Consider the following 22,201-nt stretch of genomic DNA (forward strand, 5'->3'; position numbering starts at 1 on the left):
GCACAAATGCCCCCAATTCCTCTTACAATTCCACGTGGTATTCCACTAACATCAAAAGCCAGTAACCCTTTGGCAGCCAGTCTGCGCAGTTGTCCAGCGGGAGGAGAAGGGTTAAATCATTTCAACTTGGAATTCCTCCATAAAACTCATAAAAACGGTGCAGCAGCAGCATGCACCCAGCTTCTGCCTGTCTGCAAACGGTTAATACCCTCGTTCCAGTGCACTTATCCCCAGTAAACTCTCCTATTGCTGGGGCTATAACTTAACTGGGGTAGGGGGGATTCGGGTTTTGTTTTCCATGTGGCAACAAAATAAACAAATAATGAGGGGGCTGAGGGTTCTGGTGTTTTCATGGCTCACCACAACCCTGCATGTATGTATATATATATATGTGCATGGGTTCGGGAATACATAGCCCACAGTCCTGAATGCATATGTATGTGTGCATATATCTATATATATATGTATATATATATATATATATATGTGTGTGTGTGTACATGAAAATAGCCAAATTTATTTATTTTATAGCAATCGTGTATTTACTCACGCATGCTATGCTGAAGCATGCTGAATGTACACACACACACACATATATATATATATATGTGTGTGTGTGTGTGTGTGTGTGTGTGTGTGTGTGTGTGTGTCAGAGTGCGTTTAATCATGTACGACCCAATGTACCACTCACTTGATCAGTCGTATTAATCTTATTTTAACTTTTATTGCATTGATTTAAAACATAATTTATAGTTCATTTTTAAATCAATTTACGTTGTATTTTTAGATCAATTTACATTTTATGTTTAGGCAATTTACCAAAAACAAACACTTTCTTTATTAACAGTATAATCAAGTATAATAATAAACGCGAATATAATATGAATAGAAGACATTTCTGGGGTCCACTGAAAATAGTTTTTTTTTAATCCGCATGTCATATTAAACTGTCTAAAATATCTGTATGTGGATGGAGAGATGGATAGATAGATAGATAGATAGATAGATAGATAGATAGATAGATAGATAGATAGATAGATAGATAGATAGATAGATAGATAGATAGATAGATAGATAGATAGATAGATAGATAGATAGAGAGATAGATAGGATGGATAGATAGATAGATAGATTGATAGATAGATAGATAGATAGATAGATAGATGGATAGATAGATAGATAGATAGATAGATAGATAGATAGATAGATAGATAGATAGATAGATAGATAGATTGATTGATTGATGGATAGATAGATGATGTTTAATTTGCATGCATACAGACTAGAATTGTTAAAAACAATCAACCTTGTACAATATTCATAAAACTTTCTGTTTTTATTTAGGGAAAACACTGAAAATAATAACACATCGTCCAACAAACAGAACCAGCTCTCGCCCCTGGATGGAGGCAAATCACTGATGTCCAGTTCAGAAGAAGAATTTTCTCCTCCACAGAGCCCAGATCAGAACTCAGTTCTCCTACTCCAGGGCAGCCTGGGGCACCCTGGGGCTTCAGCTTATACCCTGAGTGCTTTGGGCTCCTCACAGGGCAGCCACAGCTTGCAGGCCCACCAGCACCAGCTGCAGGACTCTTTGCTGGGACCCCTCACCTCCAGCTTGGTGGATCTAGGATCCTAAAGGACATCTTCACCACCCAGAGACTTCACACTCTGTACATAGCAAGACATTTCATGACTCTGATGCTCCACTCTTTCTCATGGTACTTAACATGTAAAGAAAACAAAATGACTTATTTTTTATTTTATTTTTTTTTCCTTAAAATCAGCCCAGATCTCACTCATCACCTTTAAATGCTCTTACAGATTTTCTGCAATTAGCCAAATGCTCAGGAGATTTAAATGCATCAATTCATCATAAAAAAATAGATTCTGCTCTAAACCCCCCCCCCAATATTGTTCCACAATTTAGACTGTACAAAAAATGATACTATTGTGTTTTATTTATGAATAATTTTTGTTTCTATGAGAAAATTAGCAAAATTGGTTAAGGACAAATTAAAACAGCAATTAAAACTGTGATTGCACCTATTCAATTTTGAATGAGGCTACGTTTACATTTTTTTTTTCACTTTTAGTGTAAAAATATATATATATAAAAAAAAGATTGCAAATTAGTTCCTAATAAAATGCAGTATTAGAAAAAAGAAACAGAAGAAGGTGCGGCTGATGTGTTTTCTTGAAGAAGCAAAATCGAACAAAAATTAACACTACGAATTCTGGATAAATGTGCAAACTGCAACACATTTCTATGTGAAATAACATATTTTTAAAAAAAAAAATTGCAATCATTTTAATGTGGTTTTTTTAAAGGCCATTTTCTCCCCAAGGGTGAAAGACAAGTAAGTGTTCTTAAATAATTATAATTAAAATGTATTAGAAAAGATGTATGAAGAACTCTTAACCCTCTGAGATTTAGAAGCGTGGGCAGAGCGTTTCATTGCTGCCTTTGCGGTTTAAGGGTTAATATTAATGATGCCATCCAAAAGGAAAACAACCAAAAAAAGAGAAATTTAATTTGAACCAGAGGCATTAAATGATGACTGGTTACATGATTGTTCCTTTACCCTTTTGTGGGTTAATTGGGGGTCTATTGGGGGTTTTTTTTTTGGGGGGGGGTGACCAGAGGGACTGGATTAACACCTCCATGTCTTTATACATCCTTAATAATTTTGGATTCTTCACAGTCATGGCATAAAGCAACCTTCCTACCGGCCAAGATAGAGTTTGCGCTAAATATACAGTTTGCGCTAAACTTCTTCAAACACTCGTGATGATCTATTGTGGATACGTTGATTAGATCATCAAACTAAGCAATTGTACAACCAGTTAGACCTTAGGGAACTGCATAAATTAGCTTTCTTTTTTAAATTTATTTTTAATTGAGAAAATAAAATATTTTCTGGATTTTATCTCATTTTTTAGGAAAATTATCGCCTAGAAGTGAATTAATATCCTTGCACCTGAGATAAATATATTGCTGCTTCCTAATTTAAGCCCAATATATCTCCTGATGATCTCTTATCAATAAGCAGGTCATAAACCCTTTTCACTGTTGATTGGAATTGAAAAACAATTAGCATCAATATTCACAAAGCTCTTCTCATATGTTCAAATCCTAGAGTTTTTATAATACTCTATTTGACCCTTTGAGTTCCAGAGGGACTAGTATTTAATTGAACATCCCCTTTGCCTGCAAAATAATTATACTTAAAATAAAAAAAACAGTATTTTTATAATATCTCATTTGACCCCTTGTGTACCGATTAATTGAATTTAGCAGAAAAATAACCCTTGTTCAAATTTTAAAAGAATATATCCCAAGAAAAATTAAACTGAATGCATCATGTTGCTATTTCTCCTATACTTATCTTATTTTTTTTTATTTTTCCAGTAAAAACATTAAAAAAAACAGCATAAATATTTTGCCACTTTGTAATAGTTAGCTTTACTTTTCATAGAATCGATTTTTATTTATTTAATTTTAGTCTCATTTCTATGGTAATAATGGGGATAAAACTTTTTGTGTAACTGTGATATTTATTAAACTGTCAGTAATGTGAAATTCTTGTATTCCTGGTTATTTTTATTTTTTTCAAGATCTTGCAGCCCTTATTTAGCTGTAATTAGCCCCATAATATATAATATATATATACGAATATAACATATAATATATATATAGTATATATAATATACGAATTTTATTCTGACAACAAGCACAGAAAATAGTGATTTCCCCCTCTGGACATCAGAGACATTAGTTCAGCTAAAAGATCCTTTTGCCTGTGTTTTGGATCATTAAATAAGTGTTTATTTAAGTCACATCAGTGTTTACCCTCCTGGCTTTGGGGACATGGATAAATGCCCCCTCTGCAGGAGGGACACTCACCAGGGACATACAGACATTCCCTGCATTCAGGACCAAAAAAAAGCAAATACTCCAGAAAAAGCCTTTCTAGAGTGACTTTTGGCAACTACTGGAGCTTAGATCACAGTGTGAATGGGAGACTGGCTTTATTTTCATTGCAGTTTTTTCATGTCCTTATGTCAACAGATTTAAGTATCTCCTAATTAGTGAATTCAGTGCTGCAGGGGACAAGTAGGATATACACACACATACTAATAAAACACACACTTAATACATGCAAACATACTAAAATACTCTACTTCTGTTTAGTGTAAATTTAGTGGATTTTTCCTACTATTACCAGCAATTCTGGACTGAATTACTATTTTCATTTCTATTAACAACAAATAATAACACATTTTATTTAAGGATGTTGGAATATTGACATTATCACCAGTAATTCTGGACTTAAATACTGTTTTACATTTAATTCACATTTTTTTTAAGGATATTATATTATCAACCATAATTCTGACTTTACTCATTTTTCATTTTAATTTACAAATTATTTATTTAATTTAGTCTCTTGGAATTTTGCTAATATTCATCACCATTCTGGTCTGAATTACTGTTTCAAATTCTATTTACAAATTTTATTTAGGATATCGGAATTTTGCTATTATCACCAGCAAGTTTTGACTGAATAACTGTTTTTATCTTTATTCACAAAATGTATTTAGAATATTAGGATTCTTTCTTTTATAACTAGTAATTATGGACCGAATGGCTGTTCTAAAACCCTAATGATGCTGAATTTTTGGGGCTGGTCATGGGGATCTGAATCCTTTTTGTTTGACAAGTTGCATAAGAAAATATTACTTTTATTGTTTTTTAATTGGAAAGCCTAATTTAACCGATTGATGAATTGTATATAATAATACTAATAATACTCATAATAATAATAATTATAAAGCAAATTTCCAGATATACTATACTTGATCTTGTTCAGTGCCCTTGAGTGGTGGGCTTCTGAATTAGTGGGGGCTATCCAGAATTAGCTTTGGCATAATACTTAACAAATGTGAAAATAAAATTACATTCACTCTGAGCTCCGATGAAAGTTTGATTCGGTGGCTGATAGGATCCACATGTAGAACAGATTGCAACAATTCCCTGTCATTGTATACATAAATTACAAAAAAAATCCTAAAAAAAAACTAAAAACAAAAATGCCATAATATGTTAATATAATATACATAATATCACTTCATTAGCGCTATTGATGCTTAAGTTAACATAACTTTAAATATATTTTTCTAATAATATTTCATTTATCCGATATGATAGGAATAAAAGATTAGATTAAAATTATTATAATGCCAGGGTAGGTCTTATTTTTAAATCTGTATACTATTAAAGTTTTCATGTCGGAATTCGGATTAGCGGAATAATAGAAAACTCAGCCTAAGAATTACGAAAATAATTTCCTCAAGTAAAAACTCTTCCGTTGAAACATTTAGTAATTTGGGCAATTTAGGAAAGAATATGGTAAAATATGCATTTTCCATGGCAACAGGCGATATCTTACCAATGCACCTTCCAAACGGGATTCGTTTCAATGTATTCTTTGTAAGCAGATATATATTTATTTATTTGCCATAGATAATGCTTTTGAAATTCAAGGGTTAATTTTAACCCTTAACTCGATGCATCCCCTTAAAATATGAATTAACTCTTATTATAGACAATCGATTTCTAACCCCCATATACACACTTTTCTTTATGTTTATATAATACAAGCAATGGTAATTTTATTTACTCACGCATGCTGAATGCATGTATATTTAAATATATATATATATATTTAAATATATATATATATATATATATATTTGCTTGTATTATCGCCGATTAAAAAGGAAAAATAAACCTTAATTTAGGTACATCTTACTGCATATAATGATACCGTGTATTGGCGATTTTCACTATAAATCAGTGTATACATAACTATTGGATAATATATTTTATTCCATTAGAAATCGGGTTCCGTAAATATTTACATTTATGAAGGTGGGAGAGATTTTATCTGCTTTAGGTAGGCGAGTTGGGAATTCATCATGTGATTATGTTGAAATATTATGAGTATTTTAGGAAAGTGTTTAGAAGGTAGTAGAAAACAGGACACAATCAATGATGTATCCAGTCCACAGTATGTTAAAGGCAGATAGATGAATGATTGATACATTTATCCATATAGATAAGATATAGATAGATAATCGATAGATGATACATGATTGATAGATAAACAGGTAGATGGACAGACAGATAAATAAATTATTGATAGATGAATTGATAAACAGGTAGATATAGAGACAGAGAGGCCAAAAACATTGATATATAAATTTATAAAGAGGTAGATAGGTAGATAGATAGATAGATAGATAGATAGATAGATAGATAGATAGATAGATAGATAGATAGATAGATAGATTTATTTATTTAATTGTTTTAGAATTAGCAATTGAATAAACCAAATTCGCACCCATGGAATTGGTCCATTTTAATAGGCCTGGGAGTCACAATGAATAGGCAAGGAAATAGGTAAATTTATCACATTGAATCCCATACCATTGTCCTTACCAACTGCAAATGAAAAAGATCAAGAAACAAGATACTTAACAGATTTACTCTCTCCCATTGAGATTTTTATTAATTAACATTAATAATTACATAATTAAAAATAAATAAATAAGAGGACAGTAGGCTTATTAACATTTTCACTTTTATTTTTCTCACTTCGCAGTTTGCTTCTCAGGGTAAACATGCTATGTAAAGGTCTCTATCGTGATTTAACCCTTCCTTCTCCAAAGAAAACATGTGCTCAACAGGGAAAGGGTTAACCAGTGCTAATAATTCTGATGTTCCCAGCCTCGCACCTGAAAGTATAATGTTATCAGCATCACATTTTATTTTATGGCCAGAAGGGATTCCTGCCTATAACTCTATAATGCAATGCATGGGGTATAGGATTACAGGGCAGGGTGGGAAGCTGAGGGTTTGTGGTGGCAGGAGAAGGTGGAGGGGGGTCTACTTACTTCTAGCAATGCAGTATGACCTGTGCATCTTTGTTCCCTCTGTACACCCTTTTAATGCCATAACAGTATTAACCCATTAGACAGGCTAGAATCAAAGATCTCTGATGTGTTTTGCTCTCTGATTGTGGGCACACCAAGGCATATGACACAAAGAGGACAGACAGACAGTCAGTCTGGCAGACATAGACACGGTTATATGTATACATCCCCTGGCTAGTTACAAGTTCATACATATATAATGTCTATATGTGTATGTGTTACTATGTAACCTAAACTGATCCTGAGGAAGGTTAAAGGGTCTGTGTAGGAAGTGAAAGATGACACTAAGGATAATATTATATACATAGAAATAATGCTGAATATGACACAGCCTCTCTGATCATTAGGGGAGATTAAAAGAACATAGAACAGAAAGCCTTGCCTGGGGGGGGCTCACTAATACACCCAGGTAAACCTGCACCTTGCTCTGATCTCCCCCCCCCCTCCTCCTTGAGACATTTGCAGGGGAATTTTGTGAAAAGTCTGAGAAAGCTGGGGAGGTGTCAGTCCCAGGTGTAGATGCCTCCCTGGCCCTCTCTGACATTTTACCCTGCCCCTCTCCCCTGCAGGCAGTTCTCACCCTGCCACACACACATTTCCCATGCACTGGATCCCCTGATCCCCTGCACTGGCTTAACCCCTTACCTGCCGCACAGGTAATTAGCACATACTTTCCCTACAGTTGTTGAAATACTGGCTTGTCTTCATGGCCATGGCTTTAGAACCTGTCTGCTGGAGAGCAGCAGATTATTAATTTTTTAATGAAATATAGTGTATAATGTATAATGTATAGTATTGTGTATTGATCCATTATGTGTGTCTGGAGCATTCACCTTATCCCAATCTGTTGGATAAAAAGACATAATATATAAATCTAGGGTCTCCTTTAGATGGTTTGGGGGTCCCTGCCACTATATATGTGCTGGAGTTTGTACAGTGCTGCTGAATATGATGGTGCTTTATCACTCAATTATTAATTAATTAATAATAATAATAATAATATAAGTTGTGGTCTCATTGAACAGGTAATTGTGTGAAATCAGTACCAATTTATGTTCAGTTCAGCAAATAAACAAAAGGCTAGTTTTGCCCCCAAAAAGCCAGTGCTATGGTTACAGACTCATTGTCACAGCCTGGCAATAAATCATTACAGGAGCCATTAGTAGCGGATGGTATTAATGTCTTTATTAAAGCATCAAGAAACTAAAGCAGGGGCCCACGTCACACCCTTAAACACGTCTAATGTCCTAAACAGTAGAATACGTGACTCAATTAATGAAAGTCTATGGAGAAAGGGCCAAAAAATTAGCTCTGCCATAAAGCAAACATCACAGGGGGTTCGAGAACATGAGGGCATCACATGATCAGCAACAATGGAGAGATGCGGGTCAACAGAAAATATACATTTCATGTCCATAAGAGCAAGTCTTTCATAAATGGAGCCCTACATTATGAAAATCCATTATTGGTAAAATTTAAACATTGTCTGTTTTGGCCTTAAAGGGTTAAATGTATTTTAAAAATAAGGTGGACTAGGATTTTGAACACATCACTTATAAATATAAAGTCATTTTTTTACAAAATCCCCAAATTAGTAATTTAAAACAATGCTACTATATTTATTATTTTTATTATTATTATTATTATTATTATTATTTTTATTATTATTATTATTATTTTATTATTATTATTTACCCATTTGTGATAATAATGCTGTATCCTTTTTATTATAATTATTAAAACTTTTTTCCAATAAGCTCCAACAAATATACATTCATTCATGTTGAGAACTCTGCCCCTCAGCTGCCATCTAGCCTTGGGGGGGCTTATGAGGGCCCCGCTCGTGAGCTTACAATCTAAATTTTTTTGTGCTTTTTAAACATATCAGAGTGCATACAGAATGAACAAAGAGACTGCATGTCTAAATTACTATTCTTGATAATAATAAAAATGATAACAAAACATGTTTGTTTTAAGTTACATTTTTAAAATATGTTCGGAAAAGAAAAATATTAGTAATTAAGTAACATTTGTATTTCTAAACAGAAAGAAAGATAAAATGGCTACAATCTGATATTTTTTTATTAATGAAATCTTTTAGATATCTGAAAATAAAATTGCTAAAAAATGATTTTTTGGGATAAAAATGATACATTCACGGAAAGGAACATTAACCCTTTGTGGGGTCATTATGTTATATTGTGTTCCCTAAACCCGATGTAGGCTAAAAGGGTTGCGGATCACAGAAGGATCACCCTAGACAGGAGGCAATTAATTTTAATATAGGTTTACAAAAAAAAAAAAAAAAAAAGATATTTTCAATTGAGAAATGTATATAATCCCTTGTTTTCTCCCAAATCCCAACATGCAACATGATCCCTATGACATCAATGAGACTTAATGTGTATTGATTTAGGGGGTTGGGTGGTTTGTTAATATAATTTGCAAATACAATTTAATAGCATAATCTTGGAGCGTTGGGTAGATCAGGATCTTAATCCACCCAATATGTTAATGAAAGTTATGAAGCTGTGTCCTAGTGACCCCTATCCGGTGGCACAAAAAGCGGGCGAGGAAGATGTGGCTTTAAAGGGACAGGGGCAAAAACAGTTTCTGCCACCGGGCAATTCTACTGCGTCAGCTACTGATGCCGGTCACGGTTTAAAAATACACTGGGTGTAAAGTGTCAGGGTGAACATGATCCGTGCCGGGGCAGCTGTATGCGCTATAACATTATACAAAAACAGCTAAAATATAGTCCGAAACGGGGCTTTATGACGCCAGTCCGAGAGGGCCGCAGGCAGGCCATCGTTTTTGGATATCCCAGCCTGAGCACAGGTATCTCTATTACAAATTCACTAAATGGCGTGTGTTCCATTGAGGATACACAGAATTCCTGACGCATATTTGTGGTCCTCAAGGACTGGAGTTGGTCCATAATCAGGCAGGAAGGTGTTTATAAAGAGTATCGCTGATTTAAATCGGGAGAGGGGAAATATGGCTGTTTAGAGTAGTCTTGTCCAACCCTTTCACCCGGAAGGCCACATATTATTATCATTTAAAATTCTACCACCAACGATTCCTGCTGCCGCGTCTTACAGTCCGTACATTCAAAAGGGTCTGGGAAACCTAGAACCGACAGAATAAGACGAGCCGATACATTAAGTAAAGAGGGTCCTATGATTGGGCTGTAATATATCAGAACACCAGGAACTCATAGAAGAAAGACCAGCGAACCCAAGATTCTGCCACTACCAGAGTCCACCCAGGGCATTTCACGCAGTTACCCTCGTTCCGCTCTACAGCTCCTACCCTATGACTTTAATCTCTTTGTAAACTGAGCCCGTTGAGTTCTCTGCTTCAAACCCCGCAGCCCCAGGCACAGGAGCCACAAATGAAACACAATCTGTTTAAAGGAATAACGTACGCCGGAGGGTCACCTTCGCAGGACAAAAAACGAGCCAGCATTGTTGTTTCTTGCTTGAGGTAGGCATACGGCTCCTGAATCTAAGACGAGGCCAACGACGGATTAAGGTTTGAGTCTTTACAGCAAGAGAAACGGCAGACTAGATGGGGCCGAATGGGGCCGACCTGGCGGAAAATTCCATGTTTCTATGGTTTTTAGAAGAATTTGTGAAAAATTGGAGCCTTGTGTAGTGTCATTTATTGTTCTGCATTATGTATGTTATTTTTATTATTATTATAATTATTATTATTATGTATAATTGCTAACGAATGATTTTACCTCCGTCTACATTCTTTCTCTCTTTTTATCCACCTGAACTCTCCACCTTTTATCCACCTGCTGTGATAAAACCTAGCTTCAATATTCAGCAAAGAATCCATTCTTTACTATAATCAAAATGTATCATTCCTAAATCCAATTATTTATTTTTTGCACCCAGAGATAGAACCTCGACATACGTAATTCTCATTTTTAAAATAAATAGCCTCTCAGCTAGAAAAAATATATATCGTATATAAATGTATGTGATATTTATATCCTATTATTGCATAATATATATTTTATCATTAATTAGGTTTTTAAGGTTTAGAAAAAAAAGTCACTGCAGGACCAAGCGCTATTTATTGAAGATGAAGGAAGATGCAAATCTTCTATATTTGCTTTGCGGATCGTATGCAAACGCCATGATGCTTTACTCAACAATGAGAAGAACTTGGCCGGCCTGTCCGAGCCATCGCATGGGTCAGCGACGATGGTCTGTACTTCTCGGGTTTAGCAGAACTGGTGGGTCATTGAGTTTCAAGAACCCTAGCCTGGGAACCAGACAACACTATTCATTTTAAAAAAGAAATACAGATTATAAAAACCACCGGGCGCTGCGCATGTGCGTCCTATCACCCTTTCATTTCCCTGGAAAATAAAAACCATCTATTATTTCAAAAACTATTTATTTTTTTCAGGAATACACGTTTTGTCAAAAAACTGGGACAAACTATGCAATCAGCAGAACCAGAGAATTATTATATTTTTTTTAATTAAAATATTATTTTTAATAAAAAAATGAATTACAAAGTAAAAGTAGCGTGGAATAGATTTTGTTTTCATTGTTTGTGGGCAGTGGGGAACCAAGGAAAAAAATAGACTTTTAACATAATATTCAAGATAAAAAAAAAAAGGTCAATTCCATCAGCCAAATAATAGGCTATTTTTCGTTAATAATAGAAAAAAAATGTATCTATGAAAAGATAGGACGCGAATTTGGCGGTAATTGCGAAAACACATCTTCGTCACCTCTTCCTGGACAGAGAAGAGTTAATTACCTCCTTATTTTTTCTTTTCTTTGTGCTGACAGGTTTAGCACCGTGGTTGGGTCAGCCAAAAAAAAGAAAGAAAAGAGGAAAAAAAAAAGGGGAGGAAATACAAAACAGCTAAATGATTCATTCTACCTGTTTTCCCATGAGTGATCACCTGCTCCAGGGGTCATGAATAACAGGTAGCTCACTCAATCTCCATTTCTGAGAGGGTCATTTGTTTTTGGTGACAGCTGAGTGACAAGACCTGAAACCCGAGCCGGCGACTTTGGCTGATGTGCGGATAAAACTCTGGATGTTCCCTCAAACATTTCAGGAAATGAAAGTTGTAATGCGATCCCTTTTGCGCCAAAATCAACCCCCCCCCCACCCCCCCCCACCCCAGTAAGCACAAAAGGCTCAAAGGAACCAACTCGGATTAAATTCAGCCCAGAGATGATGGAGGGAGAATTAATGCAGTGAGCTGGGGCTGGCAGACTTCTCCTCGACACTTATTGGAAATGTCTGTCTAAGCAGGGATTTAAAAAGGTCAACATTTTCACAAGTGCCTAAGTGCCCGGCCTAAAAATAACATCTTTCTTTACTAATTAGATGAAAATGCTGATAGCTCGCTAAGGTTCCGTGTGGAAGACTGCTGAGAACATGCATTCTAGATTCTGGTGTCCACGTGCAATGCTCTGGCTTTGGAAGCACATGGTGTTCTACATTGGAACATCACATACCCTGCACTTTATCTGGGCGAGAAGTCACATCTTCTCCCCACAGTAGTATTTGTGAATACCTCATGACCTTTTCTATTCTTTTATGACATTTTAAATATCCACTCACAAGGTGCGTGAAGACCCTATCTACTTCCTGAAGCTTTGCATTTGCTCTAAATGTCAGGTCACATGATGTTACGTTCATGACGTAACTGGCTGTGAAAACTCCTACAAACAAGGGGTAGCTGTTTTTAGAAGACATTCAGGCCTCAGTCCCAAGGCTGATTTCATAATTTTCCTCACTGCTCACAGAGAAAAACGTGCCCGTGAAGGGTCTAAAGTGAAATGAGGCTATTACCAGTGTGCCAAAAAATGTGCTTGCTATATCCCATACCTAAACATTATTTTTTGTTGTTGTTTTTTTATATATGATGCTATACAGACAACTAAAACTAGGGTTTCCTCTGGACTCAGGGAGAGCCATCCCTCAGTACTCAAGAGAGGAAAAAACCCAAGTAGGGAAAACCTCTGAGGGACCATAGCTCAGGCTTCCACTCTTCCTGATCTTAAGGTCAGAGGATCAAGTACTCACAGCTACCACACTTGATCGTAGCCAAATAGGCTGATAAACCCTAAAAATGTTGGGGAATGGAACGATTCTACCTACCTGCAGACTCTCTCAGTTTATTGAATACACCCCAGATATGCATTATTTTTTGCTGTGGCCTCTTGTTTAATAGTGAACTGGTCCCTGTGACACAACAGAGTCAATCCCTACTCTAAAAAGGGCAAAAATAAATTTATTTATCACTTCAGCACCTATTCATTTGTTGCCTAATAATTTCATGAATTCAATGATTGCTGTGTAGGTATTAACCCATTCCAGTAGTGCACGTTGTTAACAGTAAGTGGCCTATATTGAGACAGGCCCCTTTAGGAACATGTAGGGTTAAGGCGTGATTAAATAAGCCATTGAGTGACAAGGTCGTAAACCTGTTTGGTTCTTAATGAGTGTTATTACTTAGCCTGCCCCCAGGATGTGATCTGCAAGACAAAAGAAATAATAATTAACAGTACATTAGAGGAAATGTGCTATTAGACTGTAAAATATGCAAAGAACAGTTCACATGATGTTTTTTTTTATATATATTCTCATTTACTTATTGAGGAACATTAATTAACTATTAAAGGTGCTAAATGTAACACCTTTGTAACTAAATGTAGCATTAACAACATAATTCTTAGTAAAATGTTCAAACAATTCCCAAAATCATCAAGTAACACAAAAGCAGACCTTTTCTGCTGAATACATAAATCTGAGGTTCCCGAGTTTGGAATTAAGTAACTAAATAAATCACAATACTGGTTTCAATACTGGGGCGTAACGCGGGTCCCCGCAGCCCCTGGGACCCTTGATGTTGGTAGTAATGACATTGGCTGCTAATGACTTCTGTAATTATGTTTTACCAGGAATGCGCAAGGTGTTTGTTATCACATCTTTGGCTTCTTTTAGTGTACAATTAACACTTTGTGTTTATTTGCTTTATTAACATAACTACGTGTGAGTATGGGTTTCACGCATACAGTACATGCGATAAGTTCCAAGATACACACATTAGAACTAAAGATTGATACATTGAGGGGGACCCCATAACATATTTGTAGGGGAGGCTAGTAATTTAAGGAGGTTTTACTTTAACAGAACGGTGGTAGATAAATGGAACAGCCTCCCAGCAGAAGTGGTAGAGGGGACCTAAACATGCATGGGATTAGACCAACAATTGATTAAGGTCTCAGTAGATCTGATGTCACATCACATGTTGCTGTTATGCCTTTTTTATTAGGGCATCTACATAATTATGTAATTATAACTAAATCCCCCCATTATTGTGAAGGGGATGAAGCTCAGGTCTAAAGCAGGGCAATATCTTCATACCGAGCGTCACAGTTCTCAGCCACGGCACCTAGAACTGACGTTTCTGCTCGTAATTCCAAGAGTTCTGATCTGGTTTCTCATGTTACTCGGACATCTTGTGACGAAAAGGTGATCAAAGTAAAATAAAACGTACAAAGGGATCAGGAAACTGGGTCAGAGCAAGAAAAACACAGAAAAGCAAAAATAATAATAATAAAAAAAAAATTAAAAAAAAGGAAAGAAAAATAACCATAAAAAGCAAAGAAAAAATGCAAAGATAAAAATTATAAAATAAAATAAAACCAAAATTGATACAATGAGTAAGCCGGAATTGGTAGGAATGTCACAAGAGCAGTTCTAATATAATAATTATAATAATAACAACAACAACAATAATAACAATAATAATAATTATCATTATTAATATTACTAACAAAAATTATGTTGTTTTTTTTTGCATAATATCTTGCACGAATCTCATTAATTAATACTTCTTCACAGTCTTACCCTATAGCGCCAGAGATTTTTATTAAGCAGCAGGACCTTCCCCAATCATTTTTGATGGCCAGGGGTGTCCATTATCTCATAGCTGCTATAGTCTTACAAAATCATAGGGAAAAATACTCTAAATAATCTGATTTCCATTCTAGAAGATCTTTCACTATCTTAACAATTCCAGTAGAGAGAATAACCTAGTTACCCATCATTTCCATGACTATAAGGTGACAAATAGTCCACGAGCCTTCGGTATTGGATGAGATAACCCAAACGTATAGAGATAGTAATTTGGGCATGTTAATACCTACCCTTAAACGAGTAGGACCCGGAAGTGGTCCCATGCCTCAAAGAAGACCCAGTCTTTGGGTCAATCAACGCGTTGGTTCCTGTTTGAGCTCTAGTGATGGAGAGTACATACCAGAGCGTCCGAGCGTACAAGGACATTAACAGACATTATAAGATGACCCTGGCTGGTGGCACTCACTGAATACAGAGGTATTCCCCACACAGCCACGCAGATATGGGGGCGTTTTCATGCTTTTTAATTTTAATTTACTTAGAAAACATTTTATTGAGTCAAATCCAGTGCGATCCTTAAGGGTCCTTGGCCAACTCTTTGCCGGATTCCGCCCGAGAAGGTTCCCCGACCTGGTCCCTGATGAAGAATTATTTCCTTTACCTGTAATGAAACGGGGTTGTAAAGCCTCATAATGGAAGTATCAGATACACATTAACCCCTTAAGGACAATGGGCGGTCCCTAAACCCATTGAAAACAATGCATTTTGAGCCCGTACATATATATACGGGCTTTGTCATTAAGGGGTTAATTACCCAAGGAATTAATAAGCCAAGACACGATGTTATATTTGTAACGCTTCGTCAACGAGGTGGCTTTCGGCAGAGAAAGCTTTTTTACAAGCTTAATACCGGATAACTGATGAGGGGGGGCTTACCCGTTTCACACAATGAGACCTCTAAAGATAACACAAAGTGTGAAATAATAATTTTTTTCAGCTAAAAATGTTTTTTTCATCATTTCTTTCTTCTTTTTCCTGGCTCTGCAGGCAACAAGTTTTTTTTTTTAATGGTTGACTTTAATCATCAGCTAAATAAAGAGATTATCGTGTAACTCGAGGGACCGACGTGTTATTGTTAGGTTTAAAAAAACCATGTGAACTTCTCCCAAAGTATGACCCTAAGCGAGATACTCTATATCGATGACTCAGGTAGCCGGTGATGGATCCCCGGGGGCACCTTCACTCGCTTTGTTGTTCTAACTCTACCTTACATGGTCTCATGTCACATGAAGAATTCGCCAAAGGAAATGGTCTACTTAATGTTCCTGAGAAGCGTTCTCCGTTTCCTAAATACACAGATCTTATTTTTTTTTTAAAACATTTTGGATTCTATGCCTCGGAACGCAGGCTTTGGGAAGAAATGTGATTCGATAACCGTTCTTTTAAAGACATTTCTCAGAACATCAAAAAGTTCCTTCTACACGCAGGGCTTGAGATATTAAGAGGGTTATTAGCAGACCACATGCCACACACACGTGTTTACCTAAACATTCTACTTTTCTTTACACGCACTGAGCAAATTTAGTTTAGAAACCTGATTTCTGGTTCTGTTACTAAGTACATTTTAACAATTACGTGTTTACCCGATTTGCATCACCCCGGCGGCTGCGAGCGCTATGTTTGCTTTGAGTAAACATCAAATTTTTTAATTTAAAAAAAAAAAATTCAGTTTTGGTCACCTTGTGAGTTTTTCCTTTTTATTTTCACACTTTAAGGCCTGCAAAGTGTACGGAAGGGTCGATGCATTGAAGAGGGGGGGGACAGCGCGTCGTTAACGCTTGCCGTTTGATGGGAAAATTGAGGTTTGGCTAGACGGAGAAAAGATGGGGGAAGAGTGAACGAGAGACAGCTTGGGAAAAAGTGATGAGAAAATATAGACACCCCGTCCAGCAGTGATTGACAGGCGCAAGTAAGGCCTTTGCATGTCTGTACAAGTAAAGGAAGGAGCTAATGAAAAAGGTTTTGTTAGGTCTGCTGATAATATCAGACCTGCAGGCCTCACGCAGCCCTCTCAACATCCATCTCCTATTTCCTCTCTCCCCCGGTGATCCTCCTTCTTTCCACCAATTCCCCCGTTCTCCGGGAGCCAGATATGTACCCCAAAAAGTCCAACATTTGCCTCAAATGCTGTTGATATGAGGTAACAAGAGATATTTTTTTTAAAAAAAGGGCAATTCTAAAGTATTAAAAGTGGTTTCCTTAGTGTCAAACATAAATGGTATGGTCCACTCAGCTGGAAGAGTCCATTGGCTGTAGTGGCTCCAAGGCCAATTTCAGAATGGTTCCCCATAATATAATATGATATGATTTGACTTTATCTTATGTAATATCTAATTCTATATTATAATTATGTAATGTAAGTGACTTCCAGTGTTCGGATACCGTATAAGCCTTAGGGTACCAAAGCCAGACAAAACATACGGGTGGGGGAGGGCAGAAGGGTATAAAAAGAAAAGATCTCCTCTGTCGCCTTTGAGCACCATTAATTATTTTTACCTAGCAAGACGACACCCGAGAAAGTGTGCATAGTGGACAGTACAGACTCAATGATAGGACTGATGCCCTGCCGGTCGGCTGCCATGACCCATGGATGCACCAGACCGCCAGAGTGCATGCCCAAAGCTGGGTTTGCCACACACTGTTTTTTTGTGGCTGTGCAAACCTGGCTGCCACCGATGTGCAATAATACATACAGACATTGATAGATGTAAGGGAGAGCATGAGGATAGAGTGCCCACTGCCCTTAAGGCAAGGAGACAGATGTCCGGCTGTCACCCGTGTAACGGATTTATTACAGCTAATGTCAAGCATTGCATGATGGCCCCTGCCAGGGGCATTCTGAAGGGGTGACTAATTAGGTCCTGAAGGTTTTACTGAAAATCCCAAGTCGAGGAGATTGGGGAGTTCAGTAACGGTGTGTAGAGTGCGTGCCAGTGGCATGCGTGTAGGGCATGCGTCTCGAAGAGCCATTAAAATCGTACCCCTGACAAAAGGAGCAGAGCTGCTAAAATATGTAAAAAAAAAAAACGCTTCCATGGGAATTACTGCAAAAACTATTTTCCGCCTGCTTCTGTGTTCACTCCCGCCAATGTGGTGACGATGGCAAGGTTGGTAGAGACCATCGTTCCTGGCCATTGATAGTTGAGTGCATCATCAGCAGTCCTGTGGGGAACATGTCGTGACAGTCATGATACGTAAGTCCGCGGAAATCCAGATGTAGGAACAAGGTTCTATCCACAAGAGATTTCTTGGGGCAGAAAACCCTACTTTGTGTTACCTTTCGGAAATAGGGCAAGTTTTTGCTCCTAGGTCTAAAGTGGAGGAATTTCAGATGTCCCCGCTATCGTCTGATGACGGTGCCACATCAATAGTTCCTTATCGCCTAGGAGGCGAATTCTCGATTCTTAGCCAGGCCGCCATTGGTTTGAGCGATCCGCGACCACCTAACCGTAAAAAAACCCCATATGGAGAACATAAACATCGATTTTGTGGTTCACAAAACCCATTTTTTGTTATTATCAGGTTGATTTTGTGGCGGGTAGTTCTGAAACTTGCCAGATGGTGCCTGTGCAACAAAACGCACTCCGACGGTGACAGCATTTATAGGAAGCAGGAAATTCCATGAATGAGAATAAAATTTGTTTTTTTTTTTGGGTCACCCAATAACTATTTTCCTATTTTTTGTTTTGTCTCCAACCAAGAAACCCTGGGGCAATTCTCCCTGCCCCCCCCCGGCCCCCAATTTGCCGTCCAAACTTTAAGAGTAAATATTATTTCCGATCCATGGATGGATAAAAGATGATATAGAAGTTAATATTCATATTTTCATCACAATTGGACCATCTGTTACAAAATATGAAGTTCCTAAAACAGAGGCAGACCTAAAAACAATGTTTTTTTTAATGCTAGGAACTCAATGGCCCCGGAGTTCTCTAAAGTAGTCACCAAATTCCGAGGACCAAAAAAAAAAATATCCAAGTTGATTTATTATGAACCGGCTTTCATTACGAACACTTGTACAAATAAACATTTTTCGGGGATATTCAATAACACGTGAGTCCGGCGCTATTCAGCCGCGTAATAATTGCATTATTAATTTTGTGTGTGAACGTTAGCAGTTCGAGGAAGGAAATGAAGAAAAACGTGTTTGAGTTTTCTGTCATCACAAACCCTCGCCCGCATCTTACTGAAAATGTGTGATTTATAGAGACGCGGTCACAATAGACAATGTGCCGTTTCTTTCCAGCCATTCATGGTGGCTAGGCGCTTAGCTGGTGGCTCTATACGCAACGCATGAGTTATGGGTATAGATCAAATTAATCCGTGTGAAACACCACAATTTATTTTAAGGTACGTAGGGTTACGGGACCTAAACTATATATCGGCTTCATCAGGTTGATCAACTTCAGGAACAACCTGAGACCGAGTTTATGTCGAGGTCCTCACTTTCACTTACAGTCACTTACAGAGAGTTGTAGAAGATGTAGAACTTTGCCCGCGTTCCAAAAATGGTTCAGTGGAAAATTTTCACAAAAATAAGGTTTTTTTCCCTCCTGAATTTTTAACATTTTTGCAACATTTTTAGTTTATATCATGTGACAAGATGTTGTAGTCATGACGTACTCAACATTTGTGTTGCTTTGTGTGTGTTGTGACATTACCAAGCTGATGTCCTCCAGGGTTGGTGCACCCAATGGGAGGTTTTCCAAAACATAACACATTGTGAGGGTTTCGATCCAGCAGGGATGATGACTTTTTAACCATTTCTAAGGAGACATTTAGGGGTTCCCACCTTTAATGGTTCTCATCTGGCCTTCTTTGGATTCATCTCAGTCTACCGTGCTCGGTCTTGTATAGGGGGCTGACCAACATGAGAAGAGTGCTTCAGGGACGGAGTCGGCACAGACAGGCTGTTTCAGGGACAGGGTCGGCACAGACAGGCCGTTTCAGGGGCAGTGGTTGCACAGGCCGGCTGCTTCAGGGGCAGAGGTGGCACAGGCTGTCTGCTTCAGGTGCAGAGGCCTAACGTGCCAAAGTCTGGCTTAGAATTTAGTAATGGGGGTTATGCTGCACTACCATCAATGTCTGGCTTAGTGTATAGTGATATTAGTTATGCTGTACCACCAGCAATGTCTGGCTCAGTATAAGTATGGCCCTGTATAGTATTAGGAGGTATTTTCTTACATCATCAATATTCTAACATGATTAGACTTTGGACAACATGGCATCTCTCTAGTAGTCACACCCAGCTTCAAATATAGCCAAATTTCAGTAAATATTCAGTGCCAGAGCTCAACTTTGACAAACCTTGGTATTGGAGAAATTCCCCGAACGTTTTGGGAAATGTTAACGCAAACTGTGGTCCAAAGTTGCAAAAACCCCCATAATACTTACCTGATTAATGACTTTGGAAATACAAAAGGATAACAGTTCTTAAAAATGATCATCCCTGCATCTGGGACCAGGTTCTACCTAGAGAATATTCAGTTAATACTGCACATTTCTGTTAAAATACATATTTAAAAAAAAGAAAAAAAACAAACCTGACCAATATGCAAAAAAGATGGAAAAGCAAAACCAACGCAGGTTCACCACAGACCATAAAAGAGGGGAAAAAGCCATAATCAGGGATACCTCTGAAAACACTCAACTCAAGAAGTCTACGCACATCATTTATTTTTTACGTCTTTATTTCTTTTTGTTTCATAGTTAACCCATTGCAGGTAAAGTGGTTAAGATTGTACAAAAACACCCAAACCTCTAAACATACAAAAATAACTCTGGTAGAGGATCGTGGACATCGGTTAGGGTAAGCAAATAAGTGTTTATGGAAATACGCGGCTTTGCAAATCACTCGCCTGAAAATTCAATGAAATTCAAATGACCCTCCATGGTACTTTGCGATGGGTGTTTCGGCCTTTTCTAACCAAATTCAAATACTGCAGACCAAGCGTGAAAAAAAAAAAAAATTTAACGGATTGCAATATTCTGTAAAAAAAATAATAATAAAAAAAAAATAAAAAAATAAAAATATATATATATATATAAATTATAGAAAATTATAATTTATAAATTCATATGGATATAAATTATTTAATAATTATAATTTATAAATTTATATTGATATAAATTATTTAATAATTATAATTTATAAATTTATATTGATGTATATGTATATGTATATATATATATATATATATATGAATATTTTGCACCCTGTACTAAGAAAGACATGTGAGGTGTCATTATTTAAAAAGTGTTACATTAACAGCACTTATTTTTATTTTTTTATTTTTATATATAAAAAAATGAATGCTGAAATTTAGGATAATTAGTTAATTACCCCCTTGAGATCAGCAACGACATGCCATTATTTAGACATTTTAGTGTGAATTAATAATTTCAATGTAAAATGGTGTTTTCCCACCACGTGCAAAGTCTGCCACCAAAGGCAAGCAATTTGTCACCGAACGCCTGGTCCAAAACCCAATATTTCTTCTTAAATTCAGCAATTGTTTAAATTAAATACCAAAACATATTTGGCAGGTAGACAAGAGCCATAAGATGGTGCGCAGGTGTGCAGGACGTGATATATATAATTATAACACCAAGTGTCCCTGTTTAGTCTGGCCAGTCCCTCTTTCCTCCCTAGATGCCCTCTTTCCCTCCCCATTGCCCCTCTTTTCTAGGAATGTGTTTTTTTTTTAGAAACAATGTGTGTTTATAAATAAAATAAATAAAAAATATGAATTTTTTAAAATGTGTTTAAGACATAAACAGACCAAAGCCCATCAAAGTATCCCCCGTTTAGAGATCTGAAATTCTAATTGGAATTTATTATATAATTTTACGCAGCTGTATAAAATTCTCCATTATTTTTATAATTCCATTTTCAATTGTGAATCGATCTAAATTGATCTCCAGTTCCTTCGCTCCTTTTCTCCTTTCTTCTTCCAGTTATATTATTTCACATTTTTATCCTGCAAACCATTCATCTTTATTAATTACCATAAAATTATTACGTGACGCCGTATTATTCCTATTTATTATTCCTAATTCTGTCACTTCTTCACGGAGGGAGGAGGAGGACACGATTTGGCGGCTATGGCCTAATATTCAGATCGTATAAAAGCCAGCCAAGGGTACGAGGGCAATTAACAAACAATACGAAGCCCCCAGCATTTCTAGCTACCGTTTTGGCAACAAGGCAATAGAATCCTTTCAAAGCTTGCAG

At 36.8% G+C, this 22,201-nt stretch overlaps 1 protein-coding gene across 1 annotated transcript in view; it reads left to right on the forward strand.

Annotated features, from left to right (window-relative positions):
• Positions 1-1,747, forward strand: part of LOC128505192 (homeobox protein six1) — a 2,728-nt gene extending 981 nt beyond the window's left edge. The window contains exon 2 of the mRNA XM_053475502.1: positions 1,345-1,747. Coding sequence (XP_053331477.1) covers positions 1,345-1,639 — 295 coding nt within the window. The 3' untranslated portion in view covers positions 1,640-1,747. The remainder of the gene's footprint in view (positions 1-1,344) is intronic.
• Positions 1,748-22,201: the final 20,454 nt, after the last annotated feature.

The sequence above is a fragment of the Spea bombifrons genome, chromosome 9, assembly GCF_027358695.1.
Source record: "Spea bombifrons isolate aSpeBom1 chromosome 9, aSpeBom1.2.pri, whole genome shotgun sequence".
NCBI classification, from domain to species: Eukaryota; Metazoa; Chordata; class Amphibia; order Anura; family Pelobatidae; genus Spea; species Spea bombifrons.